At 44.5% G+C, this 22,248-nt stretch overlaps 1 protein-coding gene and 1 long non-coding RNA gene across 2 annotated transcripts in view; both read left to right on the top strand.

Moving 5' to 3' along the window:
• Positions 1-22,248, top strand: part of dab2ipa (DAB2 interacting protein a) — a 161,616-nt gene that overhangs the window by 85,908 nt on the left and 53,460 nt on the right. The window contains exons 7-10 of the mRNA XM_034169633.1: positions 10,113-10,257; positions 12,656-12,892; positions 16,533-16,722; positions 16,793-17,013. Coding sequence (XP_034025524.1) covers positions 10,113-10,257; positions 12,656-12,892; positions 16,533-16,722; positions 16,793-17,013 — 793 coding nt within the window. The remainder of the gene's footprint in view (positions 1-10,112; positions 10,258-12,655; positions 12,893-16,532; positions 16,723-16,792; positions 17,014-22,248) is intronic.
• Positions 19,658-21,686, top strand: LOC117511383. Its single transcript, XR_004560940.1, has 3 exons — positions 19,658-20,049; positions 21,059-21,060; positions 21,675-21,686. It is a non-coding gene; the product is annotated as an uncharacterized LOC117511383 (long non-coding RNA).

Raw genomic sequence — 22,248 nt, forward strand, 5'->3', positions numbered from 1 at the left:
TTCAGTGACTGTTGGCTCATTTCTTTCACTGTATGTTGGCTCATTTCTTTCAGTGTCTGTTGGCTCGTTTCTGTGTCTATTGGATTAATTATTTCAGTGTCTGTCGGCTCGTTTCTTTCAGTGACTGTTGGCTCATTTCTTTCACTGTCTGTTGGCTCATTTCTTTCACTGTCTGTTGGCTCATTTCTTTCAGTATCTGTTGGCTCGTTTCTGTCTATTGGTTTAATTCTTTCAGTGTCTTTTGGCTCGTTTCTTTCTGTGTCTGTGAACTCATTTCTTTCTGTGTCTGCTGGCTCGTTTCTTTTTTGGTGTCTGTTGGCTTATTTCTTTTGTGTTCTCATTGGGTCATTTCTTTCTGTTCTCATTGGCTTGGTGCCCATAATGCCTTTCCGCAAATGTGTCTGTTAAAGTTCAAACCTTCAGAATTTAGTGCATTATTTTAAAAACAATCAAGTTCAAGTTTATTATAGCCATTTCAACAATATAATAGAATACAGTTGATAGACAAGTGCACGGTTACAGAGAACAGCAGCAGTATGGTTCAGTGGTGCAAAAAGCGCAAAGAGAGGTAGACCATGGTAATGAGGTAAAACAATAAAATGCTTAGTGCATTTTCAGGTGATGAATAGCTTGTAGATAGGTACTATCCCTAAAGCGTGATGTTTTCCATGTGATGCTTCTGTACCTCTTCCCTGATAGTAAGAGGCTGAATAGATGGTGTGCTGGATGGGAGGAGTCAGAGGTGATCTTACTAGCTTCCTTGAAATCCTGGTGTTATAGTGTGAGGCTACGGTAGGTAGACTACAGCCAATGTATAGTAATAATAATAATAACTAGGACTGCAAGCAGTCCTATACGGGCCCTCGTGTCTGCGCCACCTCCTCTCCGGGCCAGCACATCTCCTTGTGACAAGATGTGGGCAGATGTGTACAGGGGCAGACAGTCATCACACATTTCAAGTTTCAAGCAAATCAGACAATGCATGAAGTAGTTATGACAAGTTGATGATTCATCCACTAGGGGGTGCTCATAGCACAAACAGAGGGGGCAGGTGTGTTCAGGGGCCAACCTTCAAGTCAATCAGACAAAGCATGTAGGAGTTATCATGACCCTTATGTTCCATGGGGAAGGGTCAAAATGGCGACGCCATAGCGGCCACACCCTTCCACATAGAAAAAAGCTTTTGATACCTTTTGATCAGTGTCGTCTCTGGATGATCTGAAAGAAATTTGAAGTGCATTGGACAAAATCCCTAGGAGGAGTTCGTTCAAATATAACGTGTGGAAATCACACCAAAATGACATGAAAATTCAAAATGGCCGACTTTCTGTTTGGAGTAGACCAATGGTGCAAGAGACCTTTTTGTATGTCTATGCAAGTCACACACGTGTACAAATTTTCATGTACCTACTGCAAAAAAAAATCCCTATGGGGAGGGGTTTTTGAAAGTTGCAAGGGGGCACTATAGAGGCATTTTGCCCCGCCCATGGGTGACGCCCCATGACCTGTAAGAGGTTGTCATGCTTGACGTGTGTATAATTTTCATGATGATATGAAGAAAATAAAGCCATCAAAAGGAAGAACATAATTTCATGGCGAAGGGACGATATTCGACACACCGCCACACGTACTCCGTTACTTGTAACTTCACGGTGATCATCGCCTACGTTCCCCAACTTGTTCTGTATGTTTTAGAAGTGGAATGAAGCTGATGGTGTTAAGTATGTGACCTCACTACCTGTTAAAGTATAAATAGGACTGTGGGGCGCTATGACTTAGGTGGGAAGTTCATATATGGGGATGTTCAGGGCGGAGCCCTCATCATCTTCAGCAAGTTTGAAGGATTTAAAATGAAGTATGTGGGCGGGACAGCAACCCCCAAAATACTGAATTTCAGATGCGGCTGAACAACTTTTCAAATTTTGAAAAGGCCGAAATTGGGGCTTGAAAAGTGTGAATAATAATAATAATAATAATAATAATAAACAGCACAATTACAATAGGGTTCTCATAGGACTTTGTGCTACTTGGGCCCGAATAATAATAATAATAATAATAATAGGTATGTCATATGTGAGATATTTTCTCTCTGTAAAAATGAAAAAGATACTGTTAAAACCACATTCACACAGGGTGCGACCAGACGCGACAGACGTGCCACCAATCAATCAATTTCAATCAATCAATTTTATTTATATAGCGCCAAATCACAACAAACAGTTGCCCCAAGGCGCTTTATATTGTAAGGCAAGGCCATACAATAATTATGTAAAACCCCAACGGTCAAAACGACCCCCTGTGAGCAAGCACTTGGCTACTGTTATGTGTCGACGCGGATTGAGGAGCGAACCTGCGTCAGACAGGACCCAGCGCTAAAAATAACCAGAAAACGGTTCCAAACAAAAACTATTTATTATACACCTGTGTTTAAAAGTGTAAAAACATAAAAAAAAACAACGTCCCTCTGGTGGAGTTATCGTGGCTCGCTCTCCAGCGCCTGCAAGGATTAAAGCCGGCGCTCCTGGACTTCCTACCACCGCCAAACACCCCCCAGGTGGACACGACAAACTGATTCTCTGTGAAGCAAAGAGACGGTGAGGTAAATCAACAGATACAACTATATCTTCCAATAAACACACGCTGCCAGCAACACACTCAGGTCAGTGTCCTTTCTTTTACTTTATGCAAATGAGCAGCCTCTCACAACAAGTGGAGGATCACTTATCCTTCACGCCACAGCAGTGAGAAGCAAACTACGCAATTCTCTTTACAATTCCAGTACACTGTGTAACAAAACACCAAGTTACTATCAACAAGTACTTAAACACTTAATTACCTTTCGTGTGTGCTGACAGCATGTGTCCTCACCCCTCCCTGCTTCACGGGCTCGATGTGTCAAAACCCAGGCGCGGTCCTCAGCGTCTCACAAACGAACGTCACAAGGTCGAGTTCCCGGCAGTTCTGCTTGAATCACACATGACTTAAATGCAGAACGCCATCCAATTATCTGCTTCAGCTGCAAGTCGTCCAGGTTGCACGTGAGCACCAAGCACAGGTGCTTTCCATGATGTTGATGAGGGTGAAGACTCTTCAGCCAGCACCTTCTTCACAGACAAATCAGCCCTCATGCCACCTGGAGAGCAAAGAAAAGAAAAGAACACCAAAACATCCAGCCACGCCCCCCCCCAACACACAACAGCTACAGTGGGAAGGAAAAACTCCCTTTTAACAGGAAGAAACCTCCAGCAGAACCAGGCTCAGGGAGGGGCAGTCTTCTGCTGGGACTGGTTGGGGCTGAGGGAGAGAACCAGGAAAAAGACATGCTGTGGAGGGGAGCAGAGATCAATCACCATTGCCTGGTGTGTCGCTCTGCTTTCGCTGTGAAAATTCGCCCCATGTGTCATCAAATAGGAGGAGCTTCCATTCCGCTCACTGGCTCCGGTTGTCAGTCAAGTTAACATGACGGACCTTGATCAGATGGAGCGAGTTGTTGTGGAAAACTGACAAACGTCATGAAACGTTCCCAATTCAGGGAGTATCACTATTTGCTGCAGGAGCTGTGTCTGGATGACGGCCAGTTTCAGTGGTCCATCCGCCTCTGCAGGACCCAGTTTGAGAGCCTCCTGTCCCGTTCACACGCACACATGTAAACAATTAAAAAAAAAACCTCCTGCCCCTGCTGTGGTGCTGCTGCTCGCTCCAAAAACTCTGTCATAACTGTGTTTAGAAACCACTCACCATTTGTTTTATTATACATCTGTGTAGTTAATAAGTAAAATAATCTTCACGGACGATTCGCTTGTGCGCACACGTGAAAAAAAAGACTCCGCTGCCCCTGCTGTGGGGCTGCTGCTCGCTCCAAAAACTCTGTCATAATTGTGAAATAAAGGACAAAAGAGACATAAGTCCTGCTCACAGGCTGCTACCAGAGACAGGACATGTTCACATCTTCAGTCAAACTCCAGACATCTCCACGTCACTACATATTCAGTCCCTGATTGATCATCGTGGAGGAGGGCAACGTGACGTGACGCGACGCAGTATCGTGCCACAAACGCGCCAATCGCTCAAAATCGCTTCACTTGCGTTGCTTCATTTGCGTCCATTGTGTTGCGCTGCGTGGCTTGGCGCCACAATGCCTCCTTCCATAGGGATTACATGGCAACCTGTCGCTGCTGTCACTCGCGTCGCGCCCGGTGTGAACGTGGCATAATATTGACAAACTGTCCAGAATTAGGTGTTTATGAGTAAAACCATAAGTGAAAAGTCTGTCTTTTGGCATTTGAAAGTGAATGACTTTTTTCCCCCTTTCGGGGCACCAGCAGCCGGCTCGCTCCACTCTCTTCTGCTGAAGGAGGACTGAGTTCACAGCCGTCTGACTAGCTCTGGCACAGTGTTCGTTTTTGGGTTTGTGATCAATTTTGATTTTACTCAGAAGCCTCGGCAGTGCTTAAATCAAAACTGGCTTATCAGTAGCTGACAGTACTAAACATGAGCGGGTATAACTGCCGCTAAAAATTTTTTGTGGTTTATTGGTTTAACATTATAAAAGTTAACTTTTCAGTTCACGGATTAGTGGTTATTGAAGCTAACTTTTTGGTTAGCTGTGTCACCACTGGGATTAGTAGCCAGCTTACCATATGAATATGAGGTTTTGCTCCTTCCAGGGGCATCAGATGTTGTCCTGGTCAATGTCAAAGTCAAAGTCGGCTTTATTGTCAATTCTTCATATGTACTAGACGTACAAGGAATCGAAATTTCATTTCTCACCTTCCCTCAGTGATGACAGGACAAGACATTTCAACAAGGACAGTAAAGTACACAAGTATTTACAGTGTAGTGTCTGAGGTAATAGTAAAAGTGGAAAGTGCAGTAGTGCAAACCATTCAGTATTTGTAGCCGCAGCAGATTTTTGTTAAGACACTGTGCAAGTGGTGTGGTAGTGATAAAGTGAAACAGTGCAGGACATTGGTCATGGGCAACAGATTATATATATATATATACAGTGAGGAAAATAAGTATTTGAACACCCTGCGATTTTGCAAGTTCTCCCACTTAGAAATCATGGAGGGGTCTGAAATTTTTATCTTAGGTTCATGTCCACTGTGAGAAACATAATCAAAAAAAAAAAAAAAAAATCTGGAAATCACAATGTATGATTTTTTAATAATTTATTTGTATGTTACTGCTGCAAATAAGTATTTGAACACCTGTGAAAATCAATGTTAATATTTGGTACAGTAGTCTTTGTTTGCAGTTACAGAGGTCAAACGTTTCCTGTACTTTTTCACCAGGTTTGCACACTGCAGCAGGGATTTTGGTCCACTCCTCCATACAGGGTGCCAGGCCACTCCAGGACCTTGAAATGCTTCTTACGGAGCCCCTCCTTAGTTGCCCTGGCTGTGTGTTTGGGGTCATTGTCATGCTGGAAGACCCAGCCATGACCCATCTTGGCTATGGTGGACAGGTTGGAGTGTGATTGATTGAGTGTGTGAACAGGTGTCTTTTATACAGGTAACAAGTTCAAACAGGTGCAGTTAATACAGGTAAAGAGTGCAGAATAAGAGGACTTCTTAAAGAAAAATGAACAGGTCTGTGAGAGACAGAAAGCTTGCTGGTTGGCAGGGGGTCAAATACTTATTTTATGCAATAAAATGCAAATTAATTATTTAAAAATCGTACAATGTGATTTTCTGGATTTTTTTTTTTTTAGATTCTGTCTCTCACAGTTGAAGTGAACCTACGATAAAAATTACAGATTTCTACATTCTTTGTTGGTGGGAAAACCTGCAAAACCGACAGAGGATCAAATACTTATTTTCCCCACTGTATCTATATGTCAGCTTGTTGAAAGCCTGGGTGGAGCTGGGGGGAGAGAGTTCAATAATGTCACAGGTGGATGAAACTCTTTGTGAGTCTGGTGGCGTGGGACCGGAGGCTCCTGTACCTCTTCCCAGAGGGCAGAGGGCTGAACAGGTTGTGTGTGGGATGGCTTGCATCACCCACAGTTGTGGTTGCTTTGTGGGTGAGGCAGGTGGTGTATATGTCTTGCATAGAGGGGAGTGAGGCACCAATGATCCTTCCAGCTGCATTCATTATGCGCTGCAGGGCTTCCTGTTGTAGTCAGTGCAGCTTCCACCCCACACAGTGATGCAGCTGGAGAGGATGCTCTCAATGGTGCCACAGTAGAAAGTGCTCATGATGGTTGGTGGAGCACTTGCCCGCTGGAGTTTGCGCAGGAAGTAGAGACGCTGCTGGGCCTTCTTTGCCAGTGATGCAGTGTTGGTGGTCCAGGACAGGTCCTCACTGATGGGTACCCCCAGGAATTTGGTGTTGCTCACTTTTCTCCACAGCAGCACCCTCGATGGTCAGTGAGTGTGTTATTATGCTCAGACTCAAACATTCACTGGGTGTTGTGTCTCTTGTTGTCTCACTCTGTGCTCCAACCGTGGTGAGTGATGTCTCTGTGAGGGAGACCTGATGTCTGCCCCTGAGGTGGCACTGTACTGGTCATGGTTGATTTCAGTGTGACCACTGGCATCCTCGGGGCTGGCTGTATGGACTGCACTGGTCCACATGGATGTGATAAGTGGAGCAAAAATGAGTCAGCGTTCCTTTGCAAAAAACCGAGAGCTACACATTGCTGGATCTTTGTTTCAGCATTCAGTTGGACACCGCTGGACATGGTATTCTAATACCAACGATGTTACCAAGGACATTGACTGTGTCCTTCTGGGAAAACACTGGAGACTTCTGAAGAACTGTAGTGTCTATGGAAATACCCACTTTGTGAACTCTGACCTCAGACTTGTGGTGTCCCTGAGGATTCAGTTGAAGTCTCGCAGGCTGCTGCCTGTCAGGGTCAAGATTTAATCAAGATTAAGGAGAAATTCAAATGGGAGAATTTCAAGCTGGTCTTGAATGCTGAAAAATTCAATATAATGTTTTTTTCACAGTCACCTGTTTCCTTGGAGAACATACCATCAATCAAATCTGCCCAAGGTAATGTTCTTCAGCTCGTCAGCAGTTACAAGTATTTAGGACTGACTATTGACACAGAGCTCTCTTGTAATGTTCATCTTAAACTCCAGGGCCCGTATGCACAAAGCAGCCTCAGGCTAAAAATAGCTCCCAGCAACATTATTCTAAAAAAATCTTAGAATTCCTCAAAATTCTTTCTCAGAATTTTCCCCTGGTAAGATGAAAGTTGTCCACAAGGCACCTTGGGCCTTAAGAGGGCTCCTAACATGCCAAAGTGGTAAGAGGAGGGAGGAGGACTTTTAAGAAGCCTAAAAGTGTCTTAAACAGACGAGCTGGTGGAAAAGACAGAGAGGAAGCAGAGATATTCTCCGTCTGTAGGATGACAGCGAGTCAATAACACGCTACCGGCTTCATCTACATAATTATTTTATGTTAATTTACTGTCTTAATGTATTTATAAATTGTTTAGATTGTTGTTATCATATTCACACATAAATATTATCATTTTTTATTATTATTATCATCAGTATTATTGATGTTACTTTATTATTACTTCTATTTTGTCATTTGATTTTTAAATGGACAACAATGGAAATGAAGTGTTTTCACTTTCCTGTCATGCATGTATTTTTAACGTATTTACAATTATATTATGTACTTACACTGAACTTATTAATAAACTCACACACCCACACAGACTTTTAATATGTAGATAATCAGCATGTGAATGAGATACGTTCAAACATCTTCAAGCTGTGTAACAATTCATTTTGTTGTGAACTGATGGAATGAAACAGAGAGCGCTTTTGTCTTTTTGGCACTCTGCCACTAGGAGGCGCTGTTATTTTTCATATAAAACACAGGAACGGCATCAAACACAATACACTTTTCACTAATGGTGACAACATGGTGACACTTAACTCACAAAACCAACTGAACTACAAAAACACAATAAATCAACAACAGTAACAACATTTTTAAACTAACATGAACCACAACAGCAACATTTAAAACCCCCAAACCCAGAACTCCCATAATGCATTACAGCACAACAATCAGTGACCAGCCCGGCGATCGCTCCAATTTAATTTTGCTGAGCATCATCATCATGACATTAAATTATTTTCATGATTACGCATTTCTTAACACAGTTATATGATTGGTTGATTCTTACTGTTCATTCATATGTAGGAGCACAGAGCACATTTATTTTTTTATTTCACCTTTCCTTTCCATGACATCTAATCACAGCTCTTACAGGACCATATCATACCTTGCAATGGGGTCAAATGCACCTCCTCACTAAGATGGGAGTTGAGTTGACTGAAAGTGGCTGGTTTCCTAGGATCCAGCTTTTAAGTGTAGTCCACAAATTTTCGATAGCGTTGAGGTCGGGGCTTTGGGAAGGCCATTTCAGAAGTTTAATGTCAGCCTGCTTTATCCAACCCACAACCAGTTTTGATGTGTGTTTGGGATCATTGCCCTGTTGGAACACCCAATTTTGGCCAAATTTCAACCATCTAGCTGTTGATTTGAGGTGACATTGAAGAATTTGGAGGTTGTCTTCCTTCTTTATTATTTCATCCACTTTGTGCAAAGCACCAGTACCACTGGCAGCAAAACAGCCCCAGAGCATGATGGTACCACCACCAGGCCCAACAGTTGGTCCAATGTTCTTTGGTTTGAAAGCTGCACCTTTATTCCTCCAAACATACCTTTAGGCATTGTGGAAAAATAGCTCAAACTGTGTCTCCTCTGACCATAAAAACTTTATCCAGAAGACCTTTGGCTTCTACATGTGGGCAGCTCCAATTTTTAGTCTAGCATTACTGTGTTGATTTTGGAGCAGGGGCTTCTTTATTGGTTGTATTCTCTCAGTCCATGGCGATGTAAAACTGACTTCACTGTGGGCAGTGATGCTGGTGTTCCAGCAGTTTCCAGGTCATGGCCGGCCTGAGCCTGGTTGGTTCTTGGTTATTCCTGAACATCCTAACCAATTTCTTCTCATGTGAGGGTGACAGTTCGGGTCTTCTTCCAGACCTTGGCAAAGTGGCGACACATCTGACTAAGTTGTCCATACGTACAGCTGTGTGAACTGGTGATCTTGGAATCTGCAGTTCTTTAGAAATGGCTCCTAGAGACCTTCTATCAGGTCTGGTTCCACAGAAAAGTTGGACACAAATGCAGGACTCGATAACAGAGCTCTGTGAGTAAAAACACTTTACTGAAGTAGTAAACAGGGTCTGGTACACAAAAAGGCAGTCCAATAAGAGCAGAAAGACATGAAACATCAGGCTTAGACGTGGTCGATAATACAGGCAGGTGGGCATAACACACGAGAGGCAAGCAGGTCAGGAATACACAAAAACAGAGCTCGAGAGAAGGCACAAGGTGCATCAATCTGGCGAAGGAATAAGGCAGACAGAGGAACTTAAATACACCCAGGTGATGAGGTGCTGATTGCAAGCAGGTGTGTTGTGGAATGCACCAGAAAGGGGGTGTGGCCAGAGAGAGGGAAACACCCACCACCAAGAGCCAGCAGAAACAGACAAGAGAGAAAGGGACAGACAGACCCAAACAGCAAAAACCCCAGCAAGAGAAGCAGGTGAACAATACAGAAACAACCCCAACACAACCAGACCTCACATCCTGACACCTTCTCAGCTTTTGTAACTCTACAATTCTCCTTACATCTTCTTTGAGCTCCTTGAATGTTCCCATTGTTCTGAGTATTTTTCAGTCCAATGACAGCTGTCAAACACGTCCTTTTTATGGCAGCAAAGAGAAACTACCAGTTGTCGTCAGTCATGATCACTAATGAGGAGTTAATAGGCCTCATCACATTAAAGGACGTGGTTGAACCTTCAGCACCACTTTCTCAACGATTTAAGTGAGTGTATGTTTATATTTGAATCTGTATGTATAATTTTGACCCTTTGTGGATTAGGGAAGATCCAAAATTAATTCAAACTTGTGTGTCCAGTCCTTGTTTTTTAGAGTCATTAATAATGTTTAATGTTCAATCATTCTACCCTGACAACAGAACTGTTCAAATACATCATTAAAAGTCCAACAATGAGTGTATGTAAACGTCTGACACACTGCATGAGTGTGTTTGTGTCTGTGTTTAGGGGAGTTCATCAAGGCTCTTTATGAGTCCGATGAGAATTGTGAAGTTGACCCATCTCGCTGTGCCGCCTCTGAGCTTGCAGAGCATCAAGCCAACCTGAGGATGTGTTGCGAACTGGCTTTCTGCAAGATCCTGGACTCGTACAGGTACTTGTTCACAGACACGTTTCATTAACACAGCATTTAAAATATGCTATTCTGACTTGTTCCATGCTGACAGGTTTGGCGACTGTGGCTTAAGACATGACATTGTTCTTCCTTGCATAAGTTTAGTTAACATGAAATCTTCACGCAAACTCCGCCGTCCGAAGGATGCTACTGCATGCGCGCTTCTTCGGAAGATCTGTATGCACGGCCTTATTTTATCCCATGGAAATAAAGACAGGGTTGGAGGTGTCATTTGATGGAGTGGTGTAGGGAACCTTCTTGTGCATGTGTGAATTGTTTCTAGTCTGCAGAACACATCAATCACGTGCAGTCAGCCTCAGAGTGTAGTAGACCTGTACTGCTCCTTCATCAGATTTTAACACAACAGAACGACAACTAAAAGGATTAAATCAAGTCATGTTTTTACTGTAATGTTCAGTATTAAACAGAGAATGAATGAATGAATCCATGTGAAAGTGTGTGCTCACCCTCACAGAGCCCTCAGCTTTGATCCCCACCGGCTACTAAAGTGTATCAGTCCTGATCTTTGGAAGGCACTGGAACCCTTGGATCCACTGGTGGACCCTGCATGTGCCCGTGGCTGTGTTGGTCATCCGTATATGCAGAATGGTCCCTGGTTTGTGCATGTTGGGGGGTGGGGGGGGTGGTTTATAGTGTGCCTTAATTGAGAGAGTGGCGACATGATGAGTCGAAAAAAAAACAGTCATGTGACTCGTGGTGCCATCTTGTGTTCAAAATAGTGTTGGCTGTTAATGTGTCTGTATGTAAATCCAGCTATTTTATTTATTTATTGGCTGAAAATGTCGGGTTGTTATGCGTTTGGAGCCACAAATAGACACAACAAGGGCTTCTAGATGTACAGATTCACTTGAGATCCAAACAGAAGAAACATTTGGGAAAATAAAGTCAGCGTGTGGGATGGAAGCGACTTCATCATCAAAGCTTTGAGAGGTAAATTTATTGTTCAGTCCCATGTTCAGTAAAACTCACCTAAACCGTCATTGTATAAACCAGATATTCACAGTCACCAGACAGAAAAAGTCCCAAAGTTTTTATATTGTTTTCCAGGTAATAAACACTCGCTCACACTCGCAAACACTCACATTCAATAAAATGTCTCATCTGATCTCAGTGTATTTCTATTAAAACCCCGAGCAGTCTGGACGTGCACAGTAACAGAGGTACGAATTAAAGTTCAGCTCTGACACTCACAGATTTGAGGAAAGTGGGACCGGAGTCATTTCTGTGATTAAAAGACCGTTTATTTTTTCACACCGTGTTCGGACTCAGACCTGCAGCCTGACGTGCACCTGTTAAATCAGACACAAAAGGCTGTGATTTGACACTTTTCTGCTTTTACTCCATCTACCATCAAATTATAGCAGTTTTTACAGCGCTCACAGATTAAAAATGGATCAGAAAAGACTGCAACTTCACAGCACGAAGTCGGTAAAAGAGGAAAAATGTTCAGTTTACCTCAGGGATTTGGAGGTGATGATTGTAGAAAGAAAAGCTTGTTGAGGGTCAAATTAATCCAGAATAAAGTATAATCCACAGATGGAGAACTTTAAAACTGTCACACACGTCATTGTATGGCACGGAGTTACAGATCTGCAGCTGCATAAATCAGGCTTTAAATTCATTAAATAAATCATCATAAATTGTAAGTTTATGTAAATTTAATAGCTTAACTATTTTTACGATATGATATGATAGGATACACTTTATTGTCCCCAAAGGGAAATTTGTCTTGGACTTCAAGTGCTTTCCAAACATTCCTGTTTCAAAATCGATAAATACAACAACAAAGAGTTCACTGCTTGCATGCCTCTGGAACATTCATCAGCGTGTTGCACATTCCCATAATATAATATACCATTAAAACAGCATAATAAGACAATAAAAAACAGATTAAAACAGATAATAAGTTAAAGCACACACCTTACTTGTACACATACGCACACACGTGTGTGTGCACATATACACACATACATGGTAATGATTTTTATATTTATTTTGATAGTATCTGTACCTGGATGTGTTGCTGTATGTGGTTAAATGAATTTTAAAAATGTTGAAAACATTAAAGTTCATTCAGCAGTTCAGCGCAGTTGGAACAGAAATGGCGCCGTGTTCTGAGTTGACGCTGCTCTCTGAAGTAAGACACTCAACTGGTTTAGGTCCTGCTTCTTGTGGGTTTAACAAATTCCACAACAGTCAGTGACAGTTGAGAAACTCACTGATCAGGTGTTACCATGCAAACGTCACACCTTCATTCACCCAGTGAACACATGAATGTATGAGCATCAGTATCTCTCCTCTCCTTCCCCCCCCCCCCCCCCCCCCCCCCCCCCCCCCCACACACACACACACACAGGGTGTTTCCCAGAGAGCTGAAGGAGGTTTTTGCCTCATGGAGACAAGAGTGTGGTAACCGGGGGCGACCAGACATCAGTGAACGCCTCATCAGTGCCTCGCTCTTCCTGCGTTTCCTTTGTCCGGCTGTGATGTCACCATCACTGTTTGACCTGATGCAAGAATATCCTGATGAGCGCACTGCGAGAACGCTGACCCTCATCGCCAAGGTCATCCAGAACCTCGCCAACTTCAGCAAGTAAGTGTGTTCATCAGTCGGAGTTTAAAAAGCATCTCATGAAAACAGTGTTTTACTGGAAAGAAACTCGATCACTTTATTTGAGACGGCCCTCTGTGTGACATCATGAACAGACACCCAACAATCCTCCAGTAATTACTAAGCGTGACCAGTGACCTAAGCCAAACCCAAAGACAGGTCTCTCTGGAGGGTCCCACTGGACAGATTTTGTTTTTTTTTACCTGTGAAATTCAATTTATTCAATTGCAATTTATTTTCATTTATATAGCACCAAATCACAACAAAGCTGCCTCAATCCAGTCCACTTTATTTCTATAGCACATTTTACAAACAGAATGTTAAAGTGCTGCACAAAAACTGAGTAAAACAGTGCTCGCACCATGAAAATAGCATAAATGCATGAAAACCGTAAATAAATAAATGAATATCATTAGAAAAGTACAAAATCAAACCATAGATGAAATACATAATAAAATATAAAAGTACAAGTTAAAACACTAAACGACAACAGAGGATCACACAAGTCACACAGAGCTAAAAGCCAGAGAATAAAAGTGGGTCTTTAGGCGAAACTTAAAACACTCCACTGTGGGGGCAGTTCAGACATGGAGGGGCAGAGCTGCCTCAAGGCGCTTCACAGAAGTAAGGTCTAACCTTACTAACCCCCAGAGCAACAGTGGTAAGGAAAAACTCCCTCTGAGGAAGAAACCTCAAGCAGACCAGACTCAAAGGGGTGACCCTCTGCTTGGGCCATGATACAGACACAAATTACAGAACAATTCACCCAAAAAATATACAGGAAATATTGCCAGTGCACAGGACAGGAGATGATCAAAGTGGTTCTTTAGCATCATATTGATCAACTCACCTACTACAATAGAATAAGATTCTAGGAAGTCTCTTGTTTTTGCTCAGGGTTGATTTGGCACATGTTTATGCCAGATGCCCTTCCTGACACAACTCCACATGGAGAATGGGCAGGGGTGAGTTTTGAACGAGAACCTTCCGGACTGAAACAAAGCATGCCACCTACATAGCCACCACCCACTTAGCCACCACCCACTTAACCACCACTCTGCCTAATGGAAGAACGAGGCTCTCTTCTTTCTCTGAGGCCTCCCTTTTCCACTTTCAGTCACGAGTACACCGGCCCATGTGGATGCTCAAAGTTAATGGAACTTTAAAAAGACAGTTTAAGCCACCAGTAATCTTTGGTTCCTGAGGAAGTGTTCAACCGATTGTAGATTAACCATTTTGAACCTTCATGCTGTGGATCAGTCAGCAACACTAATGTCTGTTTCTTTGACATCTACAAAGAAAAGCATGTTGTCTGAAAACCTGTAAAAACTGGGGTAAATAGTTTCAGGAAACTCCTCTTTAATGATACTATATAGTATTTATTTCATATCAAAAATAGCATAAAAGCAGTAAAAATATGGAAGATTTTCAGCACAGCATTTTGTAAAACAATCAAAATTTGCTGACTCAAGATAAAGGATAACCTGAAGTAATGTACGAATCATGAAAATCATTACTCATGAATTGGGAATCACTGAAAATATTTAAATGTGTAGATGATTTGAAAAAACCATCTTGATAAAAAAAATTAACATTCTACATTCTTACAATCTAAATTGCGATTTACCCAAAATATATAAAAATAGGTAATGATATCTCCATCGGGAGGTCTTCCAGGCACATCCAATGGGGAGGAGGACCTGGAAAAGACCTAGGACACGCTGGAGGCATTATATTTCCCAGCTAGCCTGGGGACACCTCAGGATCCACCAGAAAGAGTTAGAGGACTTCACAGAGGATAGGGAAGTGTGGGATGAGCTGCTTTGTCTACTGCCATCTGAACCTGGATCCGGATAAGTGACAGATAATGAATGGATGAATATAAAAGCAGAAAAAACTGAGATGGTTTGGACATGTGCGGACAAGGGACCCAGGGTATATAGGGAGAAGGATGCTGAGGATAGAGCCACCAGGCAGGAGGAGAAGAGGGAGACCAAAGAGGAGGTTCATAGATGTGCTGAGGGAGGACATGCAGGTGGTTGGTGTGACAGAGGAAGATACAGAGGACAGGGTGAGATGGAAACGGAGGTTCTGTTGTGGCGACCCCTAAGGAGGAGGAGGAGCAGAAAAATATGTCCCTGTTGCAGGATGTGGTTGTCCATGGCTGTGAATCTAGCACTAAAACCTAACAAGATCACAGAGAAAATCATTTACATATGTCCCATCTCCCATTAGTGGAGACAAATATGAGGTGAGACATGAATCTGTACCTGGCTGAGAGGCTCGGATCCAGTGAGGCTTTTGGAACAGTTCTTGAACTACTGCAGTTCATAACCTGTGAATGAGGACGGAGACATGTGTGATGAAGCGTTAAACATCCTTATCAAATAAACTGAAGGTCTGGATGAAGACAGTTTAGATTTTAGCTCTGAGATGTAGTTGGTCCTTGTATGTTGTATTTCCAAAGTTTCTGTCAGTAAATGTAAGTTTTTGTGCCCCTGGTTTGAAATACAGGCGGGACATAAAAACAGCATGTCCATCTGTCTGTCCGACTGTTTTTGCTTGTTAGTGTGATATCTCAAAAATCAGTTGACCAATTTCATTTAGGTGATCTCCCAACACTTTGTGTTACTGATTTGTGGGGACACAGAGCATCTGGAAAGTCTTCACAGGGTTTCACTTTTTTCACATTTTGTTACAGCGTTATTCCATAATGGATGAAAAAATTTTTTTTTTTTTTTCAAAATTCTACACAGTGATTTGGAAAAACACACACCTGTCTACATATAAGGTCCCACAGTTGACACAAACAAGCATGAAGTCAAAGGAATTGTCTGTAGACCTCAGAGACAGGATTGTCTGGAGACACAAATCTGGGAAAGGGAACAGAAACATTTCTGCTGCTTTGAAGGTCCCAATGATCACAGTGGCCTCCATCATCTGTAAATGGAAGAAGTTCAGATCCACTGGACGCCCATCTAAATTGAAGGATCGGGGGAGAAGGACCTTAGTCAGGGAGGTGACCAAGAACCCAATGGTCACTCTGTCAGAGCTCCAGCATTCCTCTGTGGAGAGAGGAGAACCTTCCAGAAGAACAACCATCTCTGCAGCAATCCACCAATCAGGTCTGTATGGTAGTGTCCAGACAGAAGCCACTCCTTAGTAAAAGGCACATGGCAGCCCACCTGGAGTTTGACAAAAGACACCTGAAGGACTCTCAGACCAGGAGAAACAAAACTCTTTGGTCTGATGAGACAAAGATTGAACTCTTTGGTGTCATGTTTGGAGGAAACCAGGCACCATCCCTACAGGGGAGTGTGGTGGTGGCAGCATCATGCTGTTCCAGAGCGCTCTTGACCTCAGACTGGGGCGACAGTTCATCTTTCAGCAGGACAATGACCCTAAGCACACAGCCAAGACATCAAAGGAGTGGCTTCGTCTTCGTACCTGCGAGTGCTTCACCCGCTCTTTCTGCGTTCAGGTCTTTGTGAGTAGTTAAGATGATCCATCCCTCTTCAGGGCCTGGCTTGAAAAGTCCAAATGCTGTAAAGATCTGACCCCTTTCTTGTTGTGCTGTGTCAGTCGATGGGTGGAACCCTACTGTGGACATGTTGTCTTTCAGGTTTGGCACTAAAGAGGAGTACATGCTCTTCATGAATGACTTTGTGGAGCGACAGTGGAGCAGCATGCAGCGGTTCTTGCAGGAGATCTCAAACCCAGACAGCCTGAACCACACTGCAGGCTTTGATGGCTACATTGACTTAGGCCGAGAGCTGTCCAGTCTGCATACCCTGCTAACCGAACTAGACCAGGTAACAGAGCAGAACCCAGGTGTTGCCTGAAAGAAACCAGGTGACTGAAGCAATGTCTCCTCTTTTCTAGTCCTCGCTGATGAAGCTCGGCCCTCTTCCTCGCATCCTGAGGGAGGTCTCAGTCGCTTTGGCTAACCCAGTGGGTGGGGCTAATCCTGGGGGTGTGACTGTATCATTTCCCGAGTCTCAACATGCGGTTTCTCCGCCTCCTGTGTCTCTGCCACTCTCTCCTCCACTGGCATCCTGTAATCCATCGGTGGGCCTGCAGGGTGGCGTTGGACTGGACGGCAGGTGAGCACCATCCATATACTGTTAGCATTAGCATTCACAGAGTCCACATATGGCAACATTCACAACATTATGATATAAAAACTTTGTTTCATCAAGTCACAGACATTCAGCTAAAATACCCCAAAAATGACTCATTATGTCATTTTATTTTCATTTATTTAGCGCCAAATTACAATAAAGTTACCTCAAGGTGCTTCACACAATTAAGGTCTAACCTTATCAAATCATGAATAAAGATAGCAGATGAGTTACTGACTGAACGTGAACAAGAAGAGTTTGGAATCTGACACAAGCCGCTGGACCCTGAAACATAAACTACCACAGGTTATTAAATCCGGACAGGGTCGTGGTGAGTCTAGCATTAGGGTTCAGGGTTCGAATGGACTCATCATCCCCTGTGAAGGTTGGGCAGAAGCAGGTGTCCTGGTAACTGGAGATTTATGAGTCATGAAACACAAATGTTTGTGGTGTCACTCCAGACAGGAAGCGACTTACTGAGAACAACGCGATTGTTTCATGGAGTATAACTATGCTCTATCAATGGCTAAAATGGCAGATTGTTAACAGTAACCAGGATAATCCCGGATTTCTGTAGTAAACCTCCACCTAAACCACCTGTCATCATGACGTCTGTCAGCCTGTTCGGACAACGAGGCCTTTGGCCTTGCTTGGTGCATCCTCAGTTTCAAAGCCATTACTTCCTGACAGATTCTATCTACGAGTGTGGTGAGTGCAAAATCCACTGGATCCTTTACCATCAGGCTTGGAAAGGATGTTTGGTGAACATTGTGAATATTATCATCTCACTACTGGACGTATGCCTGCTGTTTTTAAAACAGCCTCAGCCCAAGAAACCCAGTCTGCATCCTGATTTGCTGACAAATTAGAGACGTGTTACCAATTAATGGTTTATTTCAAAGGTTTTGGGAAGACGTAGTAGCTAACCAACTGCACCCGTGCCATCAGCACTCCAGTGTGAGCCCGGTAATGCATACCAAATTATTTTTGCATCATGGCGTGTTATTACACTACCTGCCTCAATTGAACATTTATTCATTCATTCAGTCACTCATATTCTGTGATTATCTGGATGTGGGTTGTGGTGGCTTGGGATTGAGGATCTCCTCAGTCCCATCGTCACATCTTCTGAAGCGGAAGCAGAGACTGGGGACTCAGAGGCGGACTCGTCCATCACCCAGGCCGAAGTCACCAAGGTGGTCAGAAAGCTCCTTGGTGGCAAAGCTCCTGGGGTGGACGAAATCTGTCCTGAGTACCTTAAGTCTCTGGATGTTGTAGGACTGTCTTGGTTGACACGTCTCTGCAACATCGCGTGGCGGTCGGGGACAGTACCCCTGGATTGGCAGACCGGGGTGATGGTCCCTCTGTTTAAGAAGGGGGACAGGAGGGTGTGTTCCAACTACAGGGGGATCACACTCCTCAGGCTCCCTGGTAAGGTCTATTCCAGGGTGCTGGAGAGGAGAATTCGAACGATAGTCGAACCTCGGATTCAGGAGGAGCAGTGTGGCTTTCGTCCTGGTCGCGGCACACTGGACCAGCTCTACGCCCTCCATCAGGTGCTCGAGGGTTCATGGGAGTTCACCCAACCAGTCCACATGTGCTTTGTGGATCTGGAGAAGGCATTTGACCGTGTCCCTCGAGGCGCCCTGTGGGGGGTGCTCTGGGAGTACAGGGTCCGGAGTCCTTTGCTAAGGGCTATCCGGCCCCCGTACGACCGCAACAGGAGCTTGATTCGCATTGCCGGTAGTAATACAAACCCGTTTCCAGTGCACATTGGCCTCCACCAGGGCTGCCCTTTGTCACCAGTTCTGTTCATTACCTTTATGGACAGAATTTCTAGGCGCAGCCAGGGTGTAGAGGGGTCTGGTTTGGGAACCACAGAATCTCATCTCTGCTGTTTGCGGATGATGTGGTCCTGTTGGCTTCATCAAACCAGGACCTTCAGCATGCACTGGGGCAGTTTGCAGCCGAGTGTAAAGCGTCCGGGATGAAGATCAGCACCTCCAAATCCGAGGCCATGGTTCTCGACCAGAAAAAGGTGCCTTGCCCTCTTCAGGTCGGTGGGGTGTCCTTGCCTCAGGTGGAAGAGTTTAAGTATCTCAGGGTCTTGTTCATGAGTGAGGGACGGATGGAGCGTGCGATCGATAGACGGATCGGTGCAGCATCTGCAGTGATGCGGTCGCTGCATCGGACCGCCGTGGTGAAGAGAGAGCTCAGTAGGGGGGCAAAGCTCTCGATTTACCGATCGATCTACGCTCTGACCCTCACCTATGGTCATGAGATTTGGCTCATGACCGAAAGAACAAGATCGCGAGTACAAGCGGCCGAGATGATTTTCCTCCGCAGGGTGGTTGGGCGCTCCCTTAGAGATAGGGTGAGGAGTTCGGTCACTCGGGAGGTGCATCTTTTCTGGATGCCCCCTGGACGCCTTGGTGGAGAGGTGTTCCGGGCACGTCCCATCGGGAGGAGGCCACGGGGAAGACCCAGATCAGCTGGAGGGACTACGTCTCTCAGCTGGCTTGGAAACGCCTCTGGGTTCCCCCCAGAGGAGCTGGTGGAGGTGTGTGTGGATCGGGAGATCTGGGCGGCTTTGCTTGAGCTGCTGCCCCCATGACCCGACCTAGGATAAGCGGAAGAAGATGGATGGGTTGTGGTGGCAGTAGACCACACGGCTCATCTCACACTTCCCCGTCCTCTGCCAAGTCCTCTAATGCTTTTTGTGGGAGCCTAAGACATTTCTAAGCCAGGTGGGAAATATAATCCCTCTAGTGTGTTCTGGATCTTCCCCAGGACCTCCTCTCAGTTGGAGGTGCCTGGAAGATCTCTTTAGGGAGACAGCCAGGGGGCATTCTCACCAGATACCCGAACCACCTCACTTGGCTCCTTTCAATGCAAAGAATCAGCGGCTCTTCTCTGAGTCCCTCCCAGATACTAGAGCTTCTCACTCTGCCCAGGAGTGTAAGCCCAGATACCTAATGGAAGAATCTAATTTCCACCGCTTGTATCTGCATTCTTTCAGTCATTACCCAAAGTTCATGCCCATAGGTGAGGACAGGGGAGTAAATTGACTGGTAAATCAAGAGTCTCACCTTCGGCTTGTGCTCCTTCTTCACCACAATGGACTGGTACAGCGTCCATAAAACATCAGACACCGCCCCAAACCCGTCTAACAATCTCCTGCTCCAACTGACCCCACCCATGAAAAAGACCCCGAGATACTTAAACTCCTCCACTTGGGGCAGGAACTCTCCGCTGACCCAGAGGAAACAGTCCACCCTGTTTTCTAACAGAGGACCACAGTCTGAGATAAAGTAGCCATCCAGGGAGTGGGATACATAACATAATCATTTAAAATAAGTTAAAGGCATACACTATTTCATCTAAACAGGAGAGTACAAATCAGTTTTAAGATTGACCTAAATATTTTCAGTGAAGTTGGGCGCTGTTGAGCTGGGAATGGAGTGAGACGGTTTTGTTTGAGCTCTCATCGAACTTTTTCTTATTTTAAGGTAATAAGTGTGCTGCACACTGTAACCAATCTGCTCTGAAAATATTTCTAAGCTGAGGGAAGGTATACCATTGAGTAAATTGCTATGAATCTGCGCCAATTTAAATTCAATGGAGCAGCGACCGTGAGGCGTGACACTGCCTTGAGCCACACTAATACCGCCACCTGGCAGAAGCGTCTCCACTGCGGCCAGCTAAACCAGAGATGAACATGGAATCCCTGAAATCAGAGATTGTTCTCTCGCTAAAAACTGAAATCTCAACAGTGATAAAAATCTGAAATGAAAAACGCACTTGCTGAAGACTTTGACTCCCTTAAAATGAGCTGCAGGCAGTAAAAAAACAACACGTGATGATTCATTCTGAAATTGACCAAATGAAAACTGTGATCCAGGACATGAAGACCGGACTGTCAACACGGTCAGACGAGGTGGTGACTCTGCAGACTACAGTAGACACTCTGAAGATGGACTTGGCAAAGCTTCAAGACAAATGCAAGAACATGGAAGGACGAGTGCAGCAGTGTGACATCAGAATACTGGGGGTGCCTGAGACGGCTGGATCAAGTTCCACAGCAACTTCCAAGATAAGGAGGTGCTCACTGACCGATCACAAAGAAGCCACAGAAACCTGGTGGGAGACTGTGTCAGATAGTAGCCAAGCTCCATTACATCAAAGTCTGTCTCGAAGTACTGAGCCGAGCGCACATCCGAGCTCCACTTCAGTACAACAGGGAGGCGATTGCCATCTTTCCAGATTATACTGCAAGAGTCGCCAGAGACGCTTTCACCGAGGTCAGGAAGCTATTCCACAACCGTCACAATGTCCAGTTTGATTGTTTCCTGTTTCCAGCCTGTCTCCGTGTTACACATAATGAAGAAGAAAAAGATTTCACCGACGTGGAAAAAGCGATGAGTTCCGTTAAGAAGCACATCGTTCCTACAGTGAATAACATCTGCGTAACACTGTGCAGAGTGATCGATAATAACCCCTTCTCTCTCGCTCCTTTTTTTTTTTGCCAATACTGATGCTCTTTATATATAAGAAAAATAATATATTACATCTTTAAAGCTGCTTCACATGGCAGACGTCTGTCTGACTGAACATATATACGAGGTCTGTTAGAAAAGTATCAGACCTTTTTCTTTTTTTCAAAAACCTGATGGATTTGAATCACGTGCGCTTGCATGAGCAAACCTTGAACCTTCGTGCGCATGCGTGATTTTTTTCACGCCTGTCGATTGCATCATTTCCTGGTAAGCAGCCTTTGTGTGGGATGTGTGCAGTGCGCTCTGCATTTTTTCATTCCAAGGAAAAAGACGGAATGACTGGAGCAGCGCCGCATCAGATTTTGCCACAAACTGGGTGACAGCCAGGTGGAAACCATTCGGATGATTCACACGGCTTTCGGTGACGATCCTCTGGGCATCACACAGATTAAGGAGCGGTACAACCGGTTTAAAGACGGCCGCACAACGGTGGAGAGCGAGCCGCGCTCCGGTCGGCCATCAACATGCTGAAATGACCAGATAATTTCCAAAGTGAACGCTGTGGTGATGTGGGACCATCGTGTGACTATCTGAGAAATTGTGGAAGAGGTGGACATCAGCACTTTTTCGGTACATTCCACTGTGACAGAAGATTTGGCCATGAAAAGAGTGGCGGCGAAATTCATGCTGCTGCTGACGGTGGAGCAAAAGCGCCTCCGTG

This window comes from Thalassophryne amazonica, chromosome 5 (assembly GCF_902500255.1).
Source record: "Thalassophryne amazonica chromosome 5, fThaAma1.1, whole genome shotgun sequence".
Classification (NCBI taxonomy): domain Eukaryota; kingdom Metazoa; phylum Chordata; class Actinopteri; order Batrachoidiformes; family Batrachoididae; genus Thalassophryne; species Thalassophryne amazonica.